Consider the following 22,382-nt stretch of genomic DNA (forward strand, 5'->3'; position numbering starts at 1 on the left):
GTTGGAAACTAAAATTCCATTCCTCACACTATTTCTCGAAAGTAACTGCGTTTTCGATGCCTGTCTTTCTCAAATAATTTCGCTCTCCTAAAATTGATTTATTTATTTATTTCGACAATTGCGATTTTCCTGACAGTTCTCCCGAGAGTGCCGATTTCTTTTTTTTTTATCCTACACATTCATAATGGCGGTGGCAAAAGAAAGATGTCGAGAATGATCATGACAGCTGTTTTGCTTTGCGGAGGCCTAGACAACAAGCCGAGCAACGACGATTCAAGGAAGATTCGAAAAATGATTTATTAGCAAAGAGATTCATCTGTTGTTGCTTTAACAAAACGTTCATCCTGTAAATATCTAATACAAAACGTTTGCGAGAATTTAATCGTCAAGAATGCATCGACGATTGTTTGCGAATTTTTATAATGTAAGAAAAATCTGTATATCTTTTGATGCGGTATATATGGTACTCGTATCTATTAGTGTATATTACTTTTCACTCGATTAAAAAAGACCGCTTCTTTTAAACTAACAATGATTCTGTATACCTTATATTTTATCAAATTAATATAGGCTGATATAAATAATGATTATGAGATTGATATATTTTAATCTAATAATTTATTCTACATTTACGTGTTTTTATATTTTCTATTAAGCTTATATATACACATATAAGCAATTTTCGTATTTCGTAAATTTAATGTACGCCGCAAGAATATCTCGTTCATCAAAAAAGTATAATACGCGTACAAGTACGATAATTTTTGTATCGAACTAAAGAAATTAGAGATTAGAAAAAAAAAGGGCATGAAATAAATGTTCCTGCGGTTTTGCTATGCACGTAATTACGCGTTACTCTCGCCGGTCCTTTCGGAAATCATTATTTTTTATATATAAAAAAAAAAAAATAAATAAATTATTATATATAGGATAGTGATGTCACCCGTGCGCGAAATAATAACACGTATGTTTACGGCGTTCTCTTCCGGCTCGCTTTGAAATCTAATCGCGCGGCAGTTAATTCTGTCCCCGTTAATTCGCGGCATCGCCCGGCCGCTCGCTCTCGCTCGCAATAATGTAAGCCAATAATTTACGTCTTCTCATCGGACTATTAACGGCGCGACAACTCCTCGTGTACCGCATCGCGTCGCTGCAAAGCGCGCTTATTAACCGACGCCTCGTCGCGCACCTGCATCGATCAACGAAATTATCTCTTCGCGCGAGAACGACAACGATCGTGGCACGATGAATCTTTGTCCCTGCTCGCGTGGATTTAAATTTTGGAGTGAGAACAACTGGTGTTGTTATTAGGATAACATATTACATTAAAGTTTAATAAGGTAAGATCGCGAGAGAATTACAAGACATTATAGGTGTTTACTAGTAAATGCAAATATTAATGTGTGCCTACGATTAACAATATTAACAACAAATTTATCATATCGTAACATTTTTCTTTGTCCATCTAAGTATGAATATAGTATGTATTTTAATTTTCCTTCGTAACAACTGGCTTTTGTAAATTGAAATTCTGTATTGGTACTGCTCTCTCGCTACACATTTGTCATATTTGACCGTATGTTAAGTGAGAAAGCAAATAAAAGATGCGCAAACAATACATTTCATCTTGTGTATATTTTATTAATAAAATAAAAGATCGAGGGAAGAATAAAGGATTAGCTCTCGGTCCCGATGATTTTAGAATAGAAAAAAGGAATTTTATCGTGCCTATATCCATGCCGAGATTGCGCGCTTTTCTCATCTTGTCGGCCACGTTTTTTCTTTTCTTTTCTTTGTTTGTTTGTTTGTTTGTCACGATTCAATGCCATAATAAAGAGTCGGAGAGCGGCTCTTTAACGCGGCGTGTCTTCGTTAAGAGACTGAAAAACGCGGCCGATAGAGTTTGCTTTGACCGGTTTAAAATAACTAACGTCATTCGGAATATTCACGATGCCGGTACCAAAAGTCGCGACGGATATTTTACGTTACGATATACATGCGTATACGCGATGAAGAAGCCGACGAAGAGGTCCGTCGTGGCGATTCTGTCATCTTAGGAGAAAAGAAAAATAATATTGTGCCCGACTGATGGGCGCCAAAGTACCCGTTAACTTTCTTCCCCTCTTACTGTTTCTTTAAGACGATCCCGAATCCGGCAATTATCGTTACAGCTGGACGCACGATCGTCCTCTATAAAGTAAAATATATTGTAAATGTAAACGTAAACGAACGATGATTAATCATTTGTAAAAGTTAAACTGTACAAGTTGAATCTTCGTATGATAAAAGTTTGGACATTTGTTCGAAATTACCATAGTTTGAATATTTTAATCGAAGATCAATTATAATGTGCGAGATGGGTTTTCAGAAATTTATCTTATACTTTGTATATGCAAAATGAAAATTCACTTGTGCAAAGTACATTTGCATTTTCTCCGGATTATCTCCACGATTATTATGCAAAAATTTTAATATAATTTAAATTTGATATTATAATTTTTAAATGTTCTTTATATATGCAGATATATATATATATATATAATATTTGCTACGTTAAGGGTTATGAAATTTGCAGTTTATCGACTCAAGTTTGCAATGAATGGTTCGAAGGGAAGTTTAGTGAAGCTTATAAGATTCGATAAATCAACTATGTAAAAAGATTGTTTGGACAGACCGGGTAAACGCTCGTAAATTTGGCGTTAACGGGCTGCAAGACGTGCTTTCGAGAGGTAGCCAAAACGAAGAATAGAAATGCGAGTGAGGGAATCTCCCAGCAATAATCGATTACCCGTCGTATTTTATTGTTATCGAGATATACCCCGCGATATGAGGAATAATTAGAAGGCTTACGCTCTTTGTCGAAAGTCTTGGGGAAAAATTTTCACAAAACATTTTCATTTATTTGGGCCGCTTATTTTACAAATTTGAATTCCAGTCGCCTCTCATTCGCCAAACACTGAAAGCGTAGGATAATTCATGCGCCGTATAAGTACTGGGTGACGATGCGATTTCCCTCGCGGTCAAAATCGCACTTCTGGCGCCTCTATCTCCTGAAACAGATATTTTTATCAGCGCTTCATTATCATCTAATATATATCTATATATATAAACGATCATATATATATATATATAGTATTTTTTCCTGTAAATTGTTAAAAGAACAATAACGCAGTAATTTATTTTAATATATCGAATCTTTCCACACACCTGAAATGCCCAGCACAGAAGGATATATCGAGGCGAATAAAAAATTAGAGATTGTTATAATTTTATATAAAAATCGTTAAAAACTGACCGAGTATAGATGAAAGTTTCAATTACCTAGCTATCTTTATGAATTATGGAATTTCTTAATTTATTTCTCATATTATTCTTTCAGGAAGCCTCGATATTTTTTATTTCGACAAAGAGATACGAGAGCGAAGATTGAGAAGAAGAGCCAGCGAAGAAATTAAAAAAGAAGTCGCAGAGAGATATTACCGCGATAATTCTGTACGAATTTCAAAATAAAAGGGAAGTAGCGCGGTAACGCATCATGGTAACGCACGATGCTCCGAGATAGCGCAGCGGTTCGAATAAAAGAAACGCACGGTATGTATTTCCGTCTCGCGAACTCGTCGCAAAAGCCGAGAACATGACGGGCCAATCGGCACCGACTCCGGGCCATTAGTGTTCCGATATCGTTAGTCAGAGTCACAGATGCATCATTGCGCTATTTGGCATGTACCGGATGGCTTATGTCATTCTCTGACTGACTGACTGACTGACTGACTGAGATAAGAATGAATTCAATGATTTGTAGATCTGTGCTTCGCAGGGTTAGCAATGATGAATCTTATCGCGGACAGAATTTTAACAGTCGATAATTCATTCCTTTTTTCATTTCATTTTATTAAACAATTTTATATAGACATTGGTTCTCAAAAATATTTTATTACACGTTGACTTAATTTTCCACTTTCGATACAATAAGCTTGTGAAATCATGCAGAGATTGTATTTAATACCCCACGAATTTCATATATTGTATCTACCTTCAGTTCAGTCTCTATCTTTAGTTGAAATTAATCTTGTCGATGAGTTTATTGGGAATCGATTATTGTATGATACAATTTTGCCTTCACAATTTTCCACAGGTAAAAATTGAGCCGAAGTAAAAAGCATTAGCTAGAATATAAAATAGATTAGATTGTAACGCACCATCGATTTATTCTTACATTGTTATGCCTCAACAGTGAATCTCTTTCTCTCTCTCTCTCTCATAATTTTTCCACAATAAATTATTTTTGGGGCCAATGTTTATATAATATATGTTTCTCTAATTATAACATTGTTTCTATATACCGGTACGCATCAAGTTTTGATTGTTTAACTTTAGAATATATATATATATATATCGCGCGCACATCGTTATCGTATATCGTTTATTATTTTAAATATTAAAAACTGGAATCTCTCCACGCAGCTGTTTACGATTGATGATTATATAACTATTAGGAAAACAATAAAAATACAACGCGCAGGCAACCTAACGCGCGATACGAAGAGCGAGCTCCTTGGAAAACACTTACGCGCGACATAAGTGCTCCTCGATCCATAGCGTGTAAATTACAAGAATCAGCAGGCGGGAGTCTGTTTAATTATGCTACACACTGTAATGGGTCACCCCCGGCTGGTGTAAACACGTACCTACCGCTCTACGGAAGAGGTGCCGACGGAGACAATCCTCGAGCGTCTCTCCAAATAATGTGCAGTCGGTACCGTAAGCTTGCAGTATCCCTTTGCTGCAAGATGGTTACTCACATTATACACACTAAAATAAGTACAGCCGAGCCTCCGTATTCTTAATGTATCGAAATCGAACAATCGCCTTTGATATTTTTCCATTCGATATAATTTCATGCGCGCGCAACGATACGAAATACACAAAACGCACAAAGTAGTAGTAGTAGAGAAAGAAGCGAGAATGGAATGGGCGAAGAATACGGAGGTGTGAGGAAGAAAAATATTGGCAATACGAAAGTTCGACTGTAAAGGATGTTGCATTAACATAGATCGTGATGTATAGATATTTTCCCAATTATTAAGGACCAAGCATATTTGTAAAAGCTTGCTGGCCCGAAGTATGAGATTGCTTCGGAAATAGCGAAATTATTCGTAAACATTGGATGAAATCATGTTTATAAGTCATGTTTCAGAGCTTTAGAGCTATATACGACCCATGTTTATATAACATTTTATCTTCAGTGTGTAGATTTATTCCCCGAGGTACACACACATCGAATATATATGTGACCTCGTATATCATAACATAAACATTACACTCGTATATATATATATATATATATATATATATATATATATATATATATATACATATATACTAATCTCGAAATTACCTATATTCAATTACCTATATTTTCAGTGCTCTCGCTGTTATCGGCGCTATACCTGAGCACATGGAACAGAAAGTCGATGTATCTAGCGGCCAGCTTGAGAGTTTGAATCTTGCTGAGCTTGTCGCTTGGAAGAGTAGGTATGATCCTCCTTAGCGCGGCGAATGCCTCGTTGAGGCTCTGCGTTCTCTGACGTTCACGGACATTCGCCATTGCTCTTTGATTCTGAGTCTCCTCGTCGCTCTGGCCGTTCTTACGACGTATCTTGGTCCTTGTCGAGGAGGTTGCCGTCGTAGTCTCGCTCTCAGACTCGTTGTTGCTGGTGCCGCTGAGCTTCCTCTTTTTTCTGACAGCCGATCTGCCCTCAGCGACACCGTAGTTTCTCGTCGTCGTCGTCGTCGACGACGACGACGACGACGACGGCGGCTCCGTCACGCGACCGAGTTCCGAGGGGGTCTGCTCGCAGTACCTCGGGACATGATCGACCATATTCATCTCGGGCTTGAACTCGATTTCCGCCTTGTATTCCATCACGGGTACTCCATCCACGGGATGGTAGGACTGGCCCTGGATCGACTGGACGGAGCCGGGAGCGACCATTTCCTCGGCGCCACAGCCGTCGGGCGAATACAAGTCATGGTGATGATGGTACCTCGAGTCTTGGAGATTTTTATAGACGATGTGCGAAAGACTGTAACCGGCGGGGACTTGATGATGATAATCGGACGGCAAAAGGTTACGATGTTGCTCCGGCGCTGGGCCGCTGAGGTCCATCAGATGCGTCGCGGACGGCGTGAAACTTTCGTAACATGCCACCGGCGAATTACTGGCGGAATTACAGCCGTCGCTGCCGTGCGCCGCGATGCTGGCGTTGTCATTGCCACCGTTACGCAGCATGTAATAATTGCTCTGGATCGGTATGCACTGGGACGCCTGCTGTAACGTCGGCATCGGCGTCGGTGCCGGCGCCGGTTGCGGTGCTGCTGCTGCGGCTCCTCGCATCCTCCCGCTGCTCGACCTTCGCGCTGCCTCAGCACATGGAGAGACGACGATTCGACGCGACGCGGGTAAGACGACGACGCTTTTCTATTATCCGACACGTCGCCGGATACGCGGTACCAGGCTTCCTCGATTAACAGCACCATTCACCTATCCACCGCTATGCCAGCGCGCGAATCATGTTTACGTACTAGCTCACATTTCACTGCAAACGAACGGATGATATGGATCACTTTTCTCAAATTACACAGCGCGACACGGAGTTTGAAACTTTTTACAAGCGATTTTTTTTTTTTTTTTTTTTTTTTTTTTTTTTTTTTATCAGCGAGAGCCGACGCGAAAAAAGGCGAGCCGCGAAAAGTGATCCACGCAATCGAATGTCCCGAAACTCCGTTTACGTCGCAATCGCTGTCGGCGGTGGCGTCGTCGTTCTCTGTTCTCTCTCCTCTCCGAATGTTACTACTCGTCTCAGTTTGACGAAGAAAGCTCCCGACTCCCGGATTTCTCGCGCCGGAGGAACCCCGCCTCCAACGACGAGTGTGACTGGTCCCGATTATCACTTTGTCCCCACCCGTGGAAAGAGGGGAAATATGAAGATTGAAAATATATACGTATTGTGTGTACGCGCGCGCGCGCGTGTGTGTGTGTGTGTGTATGTAAATAGACCAGGTGACGGGGGAAGAGTAACGAAGAGAAACGAAAGACTTCTCCGCGATGGCGATGAAACGATGCTGAAGACTATGAATGCGCGATTGCGGGAATCTCGAAATGTTAATTATTTCCAAAAAAATTCACACAAAAATTGTCGTTGATTACTAAATAATAATGTCTTAAAATTTAGAAATGTAAACAATTTTTTCGTCACTTTGAAAATTTATCAGTCTCGAAACTCTTGTTTTAGACACTTGTGCTTATATAACGCTTTTCTGGACAAATCCAGCGTTACATTTACTATATAAGATACTTGCACCAAAATCATCGAGGAAAGTAGAGGCGCGAGATTTCTCATCGAAAATTGCTTTTATTTATTTAAATGCAAAATTATTTTTCTCATTAAATTACTTAAGGATAAAGAAATAAAAAAAGTGTAAAGGAGAAAAAAAAGAAAAAAAGCTAATGTCTTGTTTGGAAATTAATGTCACTTTTCACAATGATTTCTATAATAGGTGAGTGTAGATACACGAGAAACGTGGCTACAAAACTGTGTATAGCATTTAGTAAAGAGTTTGGATAAGATTATTGAAAAGTGTCAATATGTACTTGTGAAATACAATATTTCAGCCAAGAATACACATAGCTTAAATTTCTACAATACATTAAAAAATTTTAATATATACATGTACACGTATATATACACGGTGTAAAAAAATTAGACCGATAAATTTTAAAGGGAAGGAGAAGAATTGAAAATTAATATTTTTCTTAAGTTAATACTATTTTTCGCTCCGATGTTTAGTTTAATGGAAACATTTTCTTCTATTTGTGCCAAAACTCGCTCTTCAATCGCGGAATTCTCACTGAACGTCGTCATCCTTGTCCATCTGATCTTTTAAATCTAAAAGAATCTCTCTGTTCTCTCGCAAATGTCGATGAATGGACTCAAAAGTGGAATGACGTGAAATGTTGCGATCAGGATAATCATTGTTGATATATAGAGAGTCTCTGTGCTGCTCGTCCATTACAATTAACAACTCCATATGTAAAATGCATGTCGGTCAATTCTATCCGTGTGTATCGCTCCATAACGATAAACAAATCACATGCGATCTATCAAGACGTTAAAGAGCTCTGCTCTATTGAAGGTTTGAATACGCGATATAAGATGAAAACGAAACGTCGCAGAGAGAAATATCATTAACTAGAGACAAATGTTTATTTTCGAGTCTTCTATTTTCCCTTCAAAATTTGTCGGTCTAATTTTTTTACACTCAATGTATGATAAACGATTATGCGTGTCGTATTTTTTTATAAAGTCTTACGCGAGTCTGGATTTAATCGTCACGAGATGCTGTGTCGGGAAAATGACGTATCGACATTTTTCAGGCTCCTGCAATTCGGAAGCCGAGCGAGGATGAAAAATCAGTGAGACGAGAGTTACGACGTGGCCAAAAATAAGGGAGCCCGCACAGCAACGTAAAAAGTACATTCCCCGAGTAAGAAAGGAGAGGCAAGTATACGGGAGAGAGGTATAGAAATACATCCTGATGTGAGTATTTTATAATAAAGAACGATTTTATAAATAATTTCTCCCACACAATCGATGCACACAAATGTGCATAAACTGCATAGACAACAATAAAAGCAATAAAATAATAGTAAAGACCATTAACTTTATCATATATTACAAATATTATATCGATCGAAAACATGGCGAAACAGAAAAGCAAAAAAGAACCAAATATTATCTTTTTTTTTCTCGCGAGAGAGAGAGAGAGAGAGAGAGATTCTACGATTTAACAATTATATATCGATTGCGTCCGCAATCATAAATTCAATTATAAATGAATGTATTACTCGAAAGCTGACATTCTCGCATGCAAATTAAATTAATATCGCCGAGGATTATGCGATATAAATTAACGCGGCAGCGCGCGATCGTTCGCGGAGACGTGCCTCGTGCCTGATGGATGGCCGTGTTGGATACACCGCAACGTGTTTGTTGTGACGGACGAAAGCTCTTTTGAGAATGTCTATAAATTCCGCGTTTCCAACTTTCTCGCGAGCGCGCTCCCCTCACTTCCCTCTCGTCTCACCCGTGATTTACAATTTCGTTGGACGCCACGCCTATTTGGCGTCACGAGGATGGCTTGGAAGAGGAAATGAGGCCGTCTTTGTTCGTCATTTTCATCTCGATCAAGAGAATCGATCGATTAAAGATTATTTCGGACGATCGAGATAGAGTGACAACAAAATAAAATATCACGTTCATTATCCATGCACTATATATTGTATAACTGTAGCTTGAATAATTTATGAAGTTTATTCTAACATAAGACATTTGGTCTTATATATCTTAGTGACTTTGTCTAAAGTCTAAACAATTCAATCGTCATACCGCAACGGTATTAACGGATGAGTATTGCACCACTCGTCCGCGTTCCGGGTTTCGGGAATCAAGACGACCGCGTAAGTTACGCGTCCTGGCGACGATCCAATCGAAAATCGGATCGCCAATAGCCTGAGGCCGATAAATAACGCGGTCAAATACTAAAATAATACCCAATGCTGATCAAAGAGGTAAACTCGCGCAAACTTTCCGGCTTTCGAGAGAAACGCGCGTCTTATATGTAATTTTTCAAATTTCTTTTTTCAGATCAAATTTTTCAATCTTCAATTATAATAAATTATTGTAGTTTTTCAGCGTTAATTTTGCAGCGCGATCCGTTTCCGTTTCTTCGGGACAGGACTTTAAACAAGAATTTTATTATTTCATTCCAAGGCATATTTTGAGAAATCTCAAAGCTCGCGCGAGATTGGCATCGCGCATCAAAGTACAAAGTATACTGTGTCGAAGGATTGTGTCCCTCGACACACTTGGTCACCGATCAAAACTTTACTCGAGCTTTACAAGTAGGACACTGACCTTGGTCGATCCTCTTGCCTCTTGGCGTCCCGGGTACGCGCCGTTTAACGATATTAACGCCGGCTTTAATTGCGCGTGCCGGCGTGCAGGTTTAATCGCCAAGAGTATACGCTTGTATCTCGGCGTCGTGGACTGTTGCGGGTTAAAGCGTCCCTATCGGTGCTCTTTCACGTCGGACGAATGTGACGTGTATATAAAAAAGACAAGGTGTTTTAATCCCCGCGGATGCGACAAACTTAATATGACAGATTCAAGCGTCCCGAAGATAATCCGAAATAATTCAGAAAAACTCGCAATCGAAATGCGCTTCTTTTCTCTACAATATGTCAGCGAACACTTTGTTAATGAGAAATTTTCTAATGACAAGGATAAACCTGGTAGTATTAAAACAATTAAGCGTGTCTATATTTTTACATCTGTTATTATCAAAGACGGTTCACACATCGTGGACAAATAATTTTTTTTATCTACGTTAAACCTGTCCAAGTTTGTCAACGAAGAGCAATGAGAATTTTTAATTCTCATCCATAATTGATCTCCGATCCGCCGATCGATTTTAATTAAGGAGAGAATTAGACTGATCTAAAATCGATCTAATTTCTAATTAATAAAATATTAGAAAGATTTTTCATGTTATTAAGTTTTACGATTAATCTTAAGAAAGTACATCTAGAAATATATATACAATACATACGCTGGGTATATATACAATTTTTCATCATGCGAGTAAATTTTTGCATTCTTGATATTTGTATTAATAATTTGTTGTAACGTTTTACTTTTACTAAAGCATTATTCTTACTAAAAAAAAAGGTTTCTCTTTTCCGTACATATCTGTGACTTTCTTTTACTTTTTTATATTGTCTTACGTATTTAGGTATATCTGGCATTTCCCTATATAAGGCACACCCATAGATTTGTCTCTTTATGGTTGTTTTAGCATTATACGTGCGTAACATATGGTTGTACTATTGGCATAAGAGTATTGTATTTGTCAGCGTATCCCCCCGTAAAAAAGACGCAGAACCAGTTCTCACGAGTGTGATTCACGATGCGTGTCCGCGCAAAAGCATAAAATTTTAAGCGTAAAAATACATACGCACACAAATGCATAGTACGAAAATAAAAATTGTCTCTAAATCGACAATTTTTTTGTCATCTTGTTTTTCTACACACCCACATGGAGGCGTAAAAATTATTCCTACATACGGACCAGCTCTGAAAGAACGTTTACGATGTATATCTCCGTTGTATAACAGTTTGGCACGTAGGCGATAGACGTTTTATGTTTACGAAGAGAAAAATGTATCGACGTTGAAATTGCGTCCGCTGTACAAACATTTTCGTAGAAGGGCGCGACAAATGAGTCGTACGTTAAACAGAGCATGATAATAATTGAAATAGAAATTATTTCGAAAGTATCTAAGAAGAAAGAAACTAAAATAATAATAATCAGATGATATATATATATATATGATATTCGTTCTCCGGATACTCGGTGGTAACCGTACCCACGGAAAAGATTTCCGGATCTAATGCTATTACTCTTCAATCTATCATAAAATAGGATCGATATAGCGACAATCATATTTATTATTGAAAAAGGAATATTTTAATCTTAAATGGAAAATTCTTAAATCTAGAATAAAATGCTCTTGGTGCTATCCCGTTAATTTTCTCACAAAGATGAAGATGGAAATTTGTAGCGATCTAACATCAAGTTATTCTAAATGCAAGAATATATAAGCTTAGATTTGTATATGTTACTCTTGTCTCGAGATAGTAAGACAATCTTATTTAATTCGAGAGAGAGAGAAGAAAAGGAATTATTGATTTAATTTTAAAATTGTTTTATTTTTATACCGCGTAAGGTTGTGATACGATTAAATATGTCAAGAATATTTTTTGTCTCGTTATCAGAAATCCTTTCTGAGAGTGCGGTGGTCTCCCGTTTTAAGATCGTCGAAGAAAATGGCGTCTCGGCCATTGGTCAATATATAGGTAGGAGCGAGAGAATTGGAATTCTCGAATAGCAGCAAGTGCAACACCTCTAACAGGTGTTTGATTATGGCGATTTGAGACTGCAGGAGAAAATCGTTTACTTGGTACTGCCCAATCCATTTGTTGCACCTTCCATTGTATTTTTTACATAGAAAGCCCGTCGAATCGTTACGTTTGCCAGACTGTTGCGTCCAAACTGCCATTTTGTAATAAATATTTCTCTCTTTATGCAACATTTAAAAAATTTATAAGAGATAACGTTTTTAAATGTTGTGCAGCGCGGAAAAAGAAAACGTAATAAAGATACAATATATCTTTCAAAGGATTTAAATTTATATAATCATAATCGAACAGAGAGAGAATGATATATGTATATCTTGAATTCTCTCTCTCTCTCTCTCTCTGTGTCATTTTTTTTGCCCTTAAAATTAAGATCTCGCAGATTTGATTGCGCATCATTCTTTTTTCAATTCTTTTATCCTGTTGCAGGGATACGCAGCTACATCAATGAGATTTTCTCCCTGTTATCTGTTTTGTTCTAATAATAATTTCTTTGGCGTTTTTTCGCGATTCTTTATTGACATTTTATCGTACTATATCTGTTTACGTTGACGCGTATTTTAATCATGTTTACGATAGAACGTAACATAATAACGAGCACTAACGACTTGCTCGCTAAATTTACTTCTTTTTTTTTATCTTTTCACAATAGATTACGTTAAAGGCTCGAACGCGAACATTTCGTAAAATATTTAAAATGTTATCGCTCAATGTATCGAAAAATTAATGTATGAATTAAATATATAAAGTTGGAATAAGTGAGACATTATATAATTAAATCTTCGTTTATATATAGGTGATTAGATCGCAAATACAAAATTAGAATAAATTTGATAGAAAGAAACGTGCTTTCGCGAAAATCCGATCAACAGTTGCATTATTGCAAAAGAACTTATTCCGGGATTTTCATTAACTCGATGAGTTTTACGACTTCGGGGTATCGCGTATAGCGTACGACAACCGCTCCCGGATATTGCCGAATAATCGGCGCGATATTTGTGTCGCGAACGACGAGGGTGGTCTCGCGATTCGAGAAACTATTTTCTTAACAACGCGGCACGAGAGACGCTGGCAAAGAAAAGATGAAAACTAAACAAATCTTCCCCAAATCTTTTTCTGCATTTCCGTCTTTGCAGATCATCACTCGTAGGCTACGGGCTAACATTCATATCTATGTACATATATGGTATATACATATATCATCTAGTATGTATACATATATATATATATATATATATATATATATATATATAATACTTGGAACGCTATTGCGCATAAAAGGTCTGCCAGTCTTTTCAACTTTTTCAAAAAATATATTAGATTTTCGATATCGAGTATATTATTAATAATTTATTAACTATTTTAATTAGTTTTTCCTTTTATGTGTGTGGAATAATTTGATAATTAACAAATTAAATTCTTTTTGTAAATTTATTCCAACTTGAATAACATTTTAATGTAATAATAATAATAATAATATCTCTACTTTATTGTACCGTCGAGACAGATAGAAAGATGGAGTTTCAGAGTTCGCAAATAAACTCTCGACATGAATTTATAATTTTGTATATCCGACACACGTCGCTTTCTTTTCGTTATTGCAAGAATATTAGCGACGTCGATTAGATTTCGCCATCGTCGAGCGACCGATGTCACACCGATGAGCAGGCGTATACTTTTTTTCTTAATGGATAAAATCTGACAGACATCTGTTCACCAGACGACGGTTTCTCCAAGGTGCATGGGAATGAATTACGTTTCATTAGACTCGGTTAGGTCAAGGGCAAGGAAAAATTTCGATTACGGAGACTTTGAAGAGTTAAATGATTGCGAAATCGCTATCGCGATAATACGATTATCTCTTCCTACACCATTAGTAATGATTATCTATATATAATAACGTTTGTGTAATATAAATATTTGTATGTCGAAAATGGCTGGAAATTGAAAAACGCACATAAAGGGTAGACTTAATCTCTTAAAGTCTTAAAGAATTTAAGTTAATTCTTTGCTATATGTATAGCAAAGAATACTATCTGTATATATTTTCGGATACTATAATAGTTATTTATATTGTTACTATATTATATATATATATATAAAGTCTTCTCCAATCTTATCCTTCCAGTTTTATGTGGGAATGTTTGCAACTTTGTTTAAAGACTGCTATCTTTAAAACTATTTACGAGAATAATTAATTATGCTAATTATATAATTTTCTAATTGAAATTCCGCGAATGTTTCGGGAATATTTAAACTTTAAACGAAACGAATGAGACCAAAAAGAAGAAAGATTTTTCTCGACGAATCTGTTTTATTTTGAAGAACCATTGTAAGCATCGCTCAAATCAGATTTTTTGCTTTATTTTTCTTTGTTTTATTTTTATTCCTTGAATGTCGGGCGGATCCTTTGAATTTTAACAATCCGAGTGGATATGTCGTATGTGGAAAAAATGATTCTTTTGAGAATAGAGAACAATGGGGAGATAAAAATGCACATGTGCCTACATATTATGTTTTGAACCTGAAACTTCATAAATAGTCCTCGCTTCGAAAACTAACGTTTCTTCTCAAGTGAGAGACAAACGAAGATCTTTCCTTTTACGTACGGTTAGGTATACGGAAAAGGAAACATCTGTCAATAAATCGCGTCAACAGATCCGAAAAACAATTATACGATTGTCTCTTTGGAAGCGAAAAAGATTGCGAATAATGTTTTGAAAAATTCTTCAAAATCATAGGTTTCTAACAAAACCGAAAGATTTTGAGATAAATCGTGTAAGAGAGACATTTCCGTCTACGCCATTTTGATCGCCATTACAATTATACCGGAGCTTTACGTTACACGTGGATCGTACATCTGTAGGAACAAAAGTTTACGATATATGTTGGGTTAGCGGAACAAGAGAAGTTTAGAGCAACTCTCGCATCGATGAGACCTCCAGCTGAGGAGCCCCCGAGGGATTCGTTGCAGCCCTCTCTGAGCTGCCTATGGGTTCCTTTTTTTATTAACGTTTGTGCGACAGTTGGATTCACGAAACTCCGTGACCCATCGATGTAGGGCTTGCGGGTCCCCTCCTTTCCCTTCCCCTTCCCCCCGCCCCCTCCTCCCTCTCCTCCCTCTCCTCCCTGTCCTCCCTTCCTCCTCCTTAACGAAGAACGTTAATTCGAGCGTTTTAACCCAATACACCCCTCCCCCCCACCCCAGCCCACCCCATCCCATCCCGCCGCTGTGGACATGACAGTGGCAGAAATGGCGGCGGTATCGTGCGCATCCCACAAGATTTTTTGTTCGTCCCTTGTACCCTAACAAAACTGAAGATGCCGACTCTTAATAGATGTGTACGGCTCGGTGTGTGGCGAATCAGTTTTTGCGACGGTTCAGCCCTTTGCCCTAGTATTTCATTTATACAGTGTACGAGAGGCTATCAATTAGGAAAGCACGAATTATAAGGATAAAAAAAATTGTTGATTATTTATCAATCTGTTCAATTGGAAAACGAAATCGGTTGAAAGGACGAATCATTTTTTATAGTACTTTATGAAATATCTGCATTCTGTCAAATCTGACAAGAGAATCGAAGAGAGATCAAAAAACATGGAACTGTATTGCAGAAAATTTATATGTCATTTTTCATACCAGAACGAAGCTGGGATCTCGAATTCATCAATTCATCGAATGTCCTTTATTTAAAATGTAATCTTGATCCGTCATAAATCACGGTGTACATATAATACATGCTGTACGAATTTGCCGATTGTTTTCGTCAAGGCTTAAGGACTAATTGAAAGAGGAAACGGCGGCATTCAAAGACAAAGCCGATTATGAACAGAACTATTATGTTTTTTGCTCCGGTATATAACTTCATCCGCCGTTTCCGACCTTCTCATAATCAATCAAAGGGCGAACTCATTTGGTGGCGAATGATCGTTGATTCATGCGAAAACGCAAGAACCATCTTGGACACGCGACACTTTTCTGCACATCATGGAAGCGTTCTTTATTTTTTTCTTTCCCTCGTTCTTCTCGCTACTGGAACTCCTGCGTAGGCTCATTCAAGAAAATCCACTCGACGAAAGATTCATCGCTGCTTTTTCAAGACAATCCCTCTATACGCAAACGGCAAACAGAGCGATAACCTCGCGGTATCCTCTTGCGTATATCGGAAATATAAGCATCATGAAAAATAGTTTTGTTTAACGAAAGACTGAAGAACGAAAATGAGAAATCGATTAAGTGAAAAAGATGAATACGAATGAAGAAAGTGCTCTGCATTTTTTCAAAAAATTGGAATCTTTTAGAAAAATTATCTTAAGATTGTCATTTGCGAACAGTCTATGATTTCGCCATTTTTCTCTTCGGTATCTCCTCCTTATTCTGATTATCGGTTGAGACTTAAAACACTTCATTTTTAAGATCCTACAAATATTGGCCGATTGGTCGCATCCTGTTCAACGATTATTGGACAGCAGCATCCACCTGTTCTATATGGTTAGGCAGGTGCATTCGTCACTTGTCCAATGTCAAATAACTCCACCCATTTGAATCGTAATGAAGAGAGAGAGAGACTTGCATTTTCTTCATAAAATCATTTATCTAAAGGTATAAAACGTAAGGTAGCGTAACGTAGAGTTCTTATCATAAATTTTACATATCTATATAATATAATTTACTATGAAATATAATTCATAATATTTAAAGATTATTGTGTTAAAAATTTTAAAAAGTATATTACACACGCGATATTTAAAAAATGAAATCTCGTACAAATATAATATAATATATCTGATGTCTCAAAATCAGAGAATAATTTATATTATTGTAAAAAATTATAAAATCATAAATTAAAATATTATATTAAAAATGGAAATTTTTATAGAGAACAATAAGAGATGCAGCTCTCGATTAATGTGTTATTTGCAGCTATTGCAAGCTATAAATTTATATACAGCAAAGGAATTGTGAATTGCGCGGGACCGATTGCTTGGATCGCTCGGCGGCGTCGTTTTATGGTATCTGAAACATCTGTGAGCAGGTGTCATCGAAGAGACCGCACTTGCACATTTGGTGCATGACGCTGACTTGGCTGTAGAGTTGTAGACTATCACGAGAAGACAGGCGCGACCGGCTGCTGTGCGTTTCGTCGCTGCAACGAAACAGCTGTTCGCCTCTGTCGTGCACGTTGGGCTAAGTGGTCTCATGCCCATTATAATTTGCGAGAATTTATAGGAATACAAAGCTCTCTCTCTCTCTCTCTCTCTCTCTCTCTCTCTCTCTCTCTCTCTGCGAGAACTACATTTTGCGCGCAGAGTTATGCAAATTCCATTATTGACAGCATGCTAAGAGTTGTATGCTTAAATTAAAATGTCTTTTAAAAACGTCAATTTTTTTTAAACAAAGTAATGCATCTATATCTATGATAATAGATACAAACAAAATTTAATCTCTTTTTTATAAAAAAAAAAAAAAAAATCTGCTGTTCTATTAAAAAATATTTATTACAAATTGCGTTTTTAATTCTACTATATGTATTAGGCATGTAATCTTTAGTTGAATTTTCTAAAATCTTTTGTTTACGAGACTGGTAGTATCTCCGTCTATTATTTTTGGCCTTTTTCAAGAGTCAACCCAGCCCGAGTTTCAAAATTTGCACACGGCAGATGATTTTAGTCATATTTAGGAACGGAGAAAAATCACTTCGCCCCACTGGCGCCAGCATGACAGAAAGCTCGCGTTCATAATCGAGCGTATCTTCCTCTCGTCAATCCCGAAATATTGTGCGTGTTTCCTGTCAAAAAAAAATGTCGAGCAACCCCTGTCACGATTGTCGACGACCGATAAACGATAAATAAATATCTCGAACACAATTTTTTAAAGGTATTAAAATTTGGAACAATTTGAAAAGTTCACGCTAAATATTCAATTTTGCCAGCAGACGTACACGCATCGACAGCGATACGCGATAAAGTGATAAAGCCATCGCTGCCATTAAAATAGATCGGAACGTGTAAGTAGTAAATTTGGCCTTCTCTCCCATCGGCGCCTCCCATGAAAACGGATGGGATCGTAAAGAGCACCCGCGTGACTTTTTGTGGGATTTACTTTATGATACCGCGAAGGCCACTAATAGGCGCGCTCGACCGTTTCTCGTCGACAGCGTCGATGCGCTCGACGGAGCCAAAGAAAGCTCATACGTTTTCGTTACGGTGAACAAAAAGGACACGTAACGAGACTCTCGAGAAATCGACGCGCAATCGTGGACCGGGAACTCTTCGCCGAACATCAGTTTTGTTCGGATCGAGATAAAAAATTGACTTATATTTTTAAAATATGGTATATTATTCTACACAGAATGTGTTATATCAAATAATTAGTACAAGATACATATTTAGTTAATATACCAAGAAAGACGGATAAGATAATCTCATTAATTTTCTTCTCCTCTCCTTTCTCTCCTCTCTCTCTCTCTCTTAGACACACTTAGCCGATTTTGAGAAATACGAATAACTTTGGAGATTGAAATACGCTGTGATTTTTTTGCGAGTCGAGATAAATCGAGAGAGGAGACGTCGCTCTTCTTGTGCTTTGACGCCGGATATATAATTTACGACGCATTAGAGATTCTGAAAAATTATACGCCGCGATTTCTCTTACCGGAAGTACGGTGCACGAGGACTGCTACGGCGGCGGCGTGTGCGGCTCGTTTGGACAAGCAAAGCGCCGCCCCTATATGCGACTGCGTATCGTCGTTCTCTGGACTTTGGACAAGGTGACGAGAAGGAAAGAAAAAAAGGGCCAGCCTTGCTCTCTTTCTCTCTTCCCCCCCCCCTCCCCCGACCTCCCTCTCTCACTAGAGAGAGCTCTATCCATCTATCTATCTATCTATCTATCTCGAGGGATGCGCTCTGTTGGCCGTGCGCGAAAAAAGAGTCACGCACGATTTTTGTGATCTTCAACGGAGACTTCGTTGCAAATTTGAAACTCGAAAAAAGACAATCTGTCTCGCTAGGCTAGGGGATGCAAGACTACCGGAAATAAAAATGGTTATTGCCTGTGTCTCGATTCGCGATTGGTCCATGGAAAAGATCGAGGGAGTCAACCAGAGTCGCGGATGGCCCCCCTTCTCTTACTTGGATACTGAAATTGCTTCCCCTCGACCGGTTTGGAATGGTTTTCTTCCCTGTGCTCTTCGACGCAAATAAATCAAGCCTCTTGAAAAAACACCGCGAGAGTTTGTTGCGAGCTGATATATGAACGTCTGATTCATTATGCGTCGCCGAGATGAAGTATGTGTTAATGAAGAGAAGGCGACCTCCTTCTCTCCACGTGGATGAGAACATTTATTTCTACGATACGTACTTAATATAGATATAGATCGTCAAATTAATTAATTTAATAAAATTTACTTTTAATAAATTATTGAAATATTAGCTCTACTTAATTAAGATCTATTTAAAATTGTACCTGTTGGAATTTTTATATGCTTTATATGTTTTTTCTCTCTCAATTGTTATTTTAATTGAGATTTATTTAAAAATTATTTTCATAATTAAAAACTCTCTATGTCCATGCGATGTGCATATATTTCGCAAAGAAAAAAAATAGGTAGGCGCATATAAATGAATATCGTGTAGAAACTTGAAATAGAAAAATAATGAAAGTAAAAGTATACCGCTGATAAGTATCGTTTTTTCAACAGCTGCGACATACATCATTTTATTATCATTTCTTTCGTAGCGTTTTGGCCTGCCGTAGCTGGCAGCTGCTTTGCGACCGATGAAGTGTTACGATCACCATTTTTTAAAAAAGTGCGAAGAGAAGCGGAGGAAAGATCTCGGGTCCCCGTATAGCTATCTTTCTTTCTCCTTTTCTTCGTCTTCCTCCCTCGACCGAATTTCATCGGAAATTCTCAACCGCTCAGGTTAACACCGCGAGAAAGCGCTTGTGGCCATAGACACGCCCCCGCCGAACAGGAAATTAGCTGCCGACAGGCGGTTCGAATTATAAATTTCTAGGGAGAGTCCGTAGAAGAGAGAGAGAGAGAGAGAGAGAGAGAGGCGGGGGGGGGGGGAGGGGGAGAGAATACACTTTCTTTCGTTTCCTCCGCTACGTCTCTGATTCCGTTTTATCGAAAACTTCAAACAGATCGATTATTTTCTTTGCGGCCAGTCGATCTTTGTTTCTTTGTTTTCCCCCTCCCCGCCCCCCTATTTATTTATATTCTTTTTTTTCGAATTTAATTTATATCTAATCCTACATACAAGAGAGAATTGATAAATAGAAATAATATAAAATTAAATGTCTCATGTTTTTATAGACATTTATTTCTAACTTTATAAAACAAATTTCCATTACGTCATCTAATTCATTTGTATTTTTCGCAGTCATCAAATCCTTAATATTGTGAAAAGGACGATCGAATTCAAACTTGTCAAAGAATTCACGAACGCGGACAAAGGTCAAAGGGCCGATGTAACGGCCCGGAATATACTTTGTGTATATCTTTTCTGTGCGGGAGGAGCGCCGACGATTCGCTCTGTCAATCCTTGTACAGCGGCAAAGCCTGAAGACGCGATCCGCGGGCCTCTTTTTACGCATAGGTAGGAGACTACAAAGTGCGCGCGTCAGACCAGATGTCGGTCGAGCGGTCGTCTTTATGGCTGTCAAGTCATACGTGGACCACGACGACGACGAGAACGACGGACGGATAACGAAAAGGAGCATTACGACGAACGTAAACGAAAGGATAAATGGAATCTACGGTGACGCAAAACGTCGCGACTCGTCGCGTCGTCACGTCGTCACTACCGTATCGTTTATTCCCTAGACTTATATATACATATATGTCAATCAGTGATTTATAAGAAATATGGACGAGTTGAAGGAAAATAACGGCGATTTATCGTGGAATACATATATATTAATTAGATCTCTCTGAGAGAGACAAACTGTTTATTTCAATGTAATAAGGGAAATATAATAGAAATAGAAAAACCAGAAACGAGAAATAAATTCTGGATTATTTTTTAATAATAAAAGAATGCATTCCGACATGCATTCATTGCATTCAATGTTTATTTTAAAGATGAGACAATAGAATATCTACAAATAGTAAATGAATTACGCTAAATGGATTATTAAAAATGTATAATTTCAAGAAAATACATAAGAAGGTACATATCTTCGCCGAGTTTATGAAATTCCATCGCAAAGACGAGAAGATGAGAGCGAAACGTCGTGTGAACCGGATCCTATGTCGCCGCCAGCTGTCAAGCCGACATGTCATATCTTCTCTCATCTCGTATATACAATCCTAATCGTCTTCCCGCGGTATCGCACGAGACACACCGGAATGACAAAGACTTTTCAACAACAACAACAACATCAGTTTATTTTATACAATTCGCCATGGTTGAGAAAAATCTGCACATCATTATTAACGCCATGCAGAAGATAAATGCATTTTAATATGGAAATTAAAGTTACGAATTTTTATTTTTTTAAGATAAAAGAAAAATTCTTTTAAATATATTATTTATTAAACTCTAATAATACAATATTTTTATGCGCAATTTGGATTTCTTATAATTTAATATGTCACAATCTTTGCAGAAGTGAAAAAAGTGGGTTATACTACAAGTGGAAGGAAAGAGACTAAGTCGAAGACTTGAGAAAAAAAGCGTAGTAAAACCCCATCATATATGTATATACATTTATGGAACGCATCTTTGGAGATAGTATTCATCAAGGAAGTCCGTTGCGCGTCATCGAGGTATCATAAAAAATGTTTATAAAAAAGCTATTCACAATCTTCCTACGTGCGTGGGAAGTTACTACTGTTAAATATATGTTATCCTATTGTATAATTTTTTATAGAAAACTAGATTGCAAAGATTTATATCTATTTTACATTGAACTTCCTTACTGAATATTTTTTTCTGTTCAATTTAATTAAACTGTTAGGTGATATTTTTCCAACAGAGAGAGAGAGAGAGAGAGAGCGCACATATCTATAACAATAAAATTGTTCATATCTTTGTTATCAATGTTGGAATATTTTTCACACACACACGCACACACAGCTCATATAATTTAATCAAAATTCTTACTTTGGAAAAAGTATCATTTTATGATTTTCAGGGCAATGAATGTTGCCCTGTTCATTAAAAGAACTACTTATTGAATAACAGTCTGTAGAAATAATTGACGAATATTTTTAGCATTTGCTAACAAAAAGCTTTCCAACGGATTTACGTTCCGTCAGCAGCCATTATTCTGATTATTACGAAATGTCTCAAACATCGGCAAAGCTCTTTTATTCTTTGGTAATAACTAACGCGAAT

The 22,382-nt window shown here is 37.5% G+C and overlaps 1 protein-coding gene across 3 annotated transcripts; it reads right to left on the bottom strand.

Annotated features, from left to right (window-relative positions):
• Positions 1 to 605: 605 nt before the first annotated feature.
• Twi (twist) lies at positions 606 to 6,937 on the bottom strand. 3 transcript variants are annotated; one of them, XM_070297592.1, is made up of 3 exons: positions 5,413 to 6,937; positions 4,693 to 4,783; positions 2,964 to 3,050 (listed from the first exon to the last, which is right to left on the bottom strand). In XM_070297592.1, exons 1-3 carry the CDS (start codon positions 6,395 to 6,397, stop codon positions 3,044 to 3,046), a joined length of 1,083 nt encoding a protein of 360 aa, XP_070153693.1. In that variant the 5' UTR covers positions 6,398 to 6,937; the 3' UTR covers positions 2,964 to 3,043. The 3 variants fall into 3 exon arrangements, with proteins under 3 accessions (XP_070153692.1, XP_070153693.1, XP_070153694.1); XM_070297593.1 differs by having other exon boundaries at positions 2,968 to 3,050; positions 4,689 to 4,783; XM_070297591.1 differs by lacking the exon at positions 4,693 to 4,783 and having other exon boundaries at positions 606 to 3,050.
• Between the last annotated feature and the right edge of the window lie 15,445 nt (positions 6,938 to 22,382).

Source organism: Polyergus mexicanus, unplaced genomic scaffold, assembly GCF_030449975.1.
Source record: "Polyergus mexicanus isolate NDT 795.1 unplaced genomic scaffold, iyPolMexi1.0 SCAF_6, whole genome shotgun sequence".
Classification (NCBI taxonomy): Eukaryota; Metazoa; Arthropoda; class Insecta; order Hymenoptera; family Formicidae; genus Polyergus; species Polyergus mexicanus.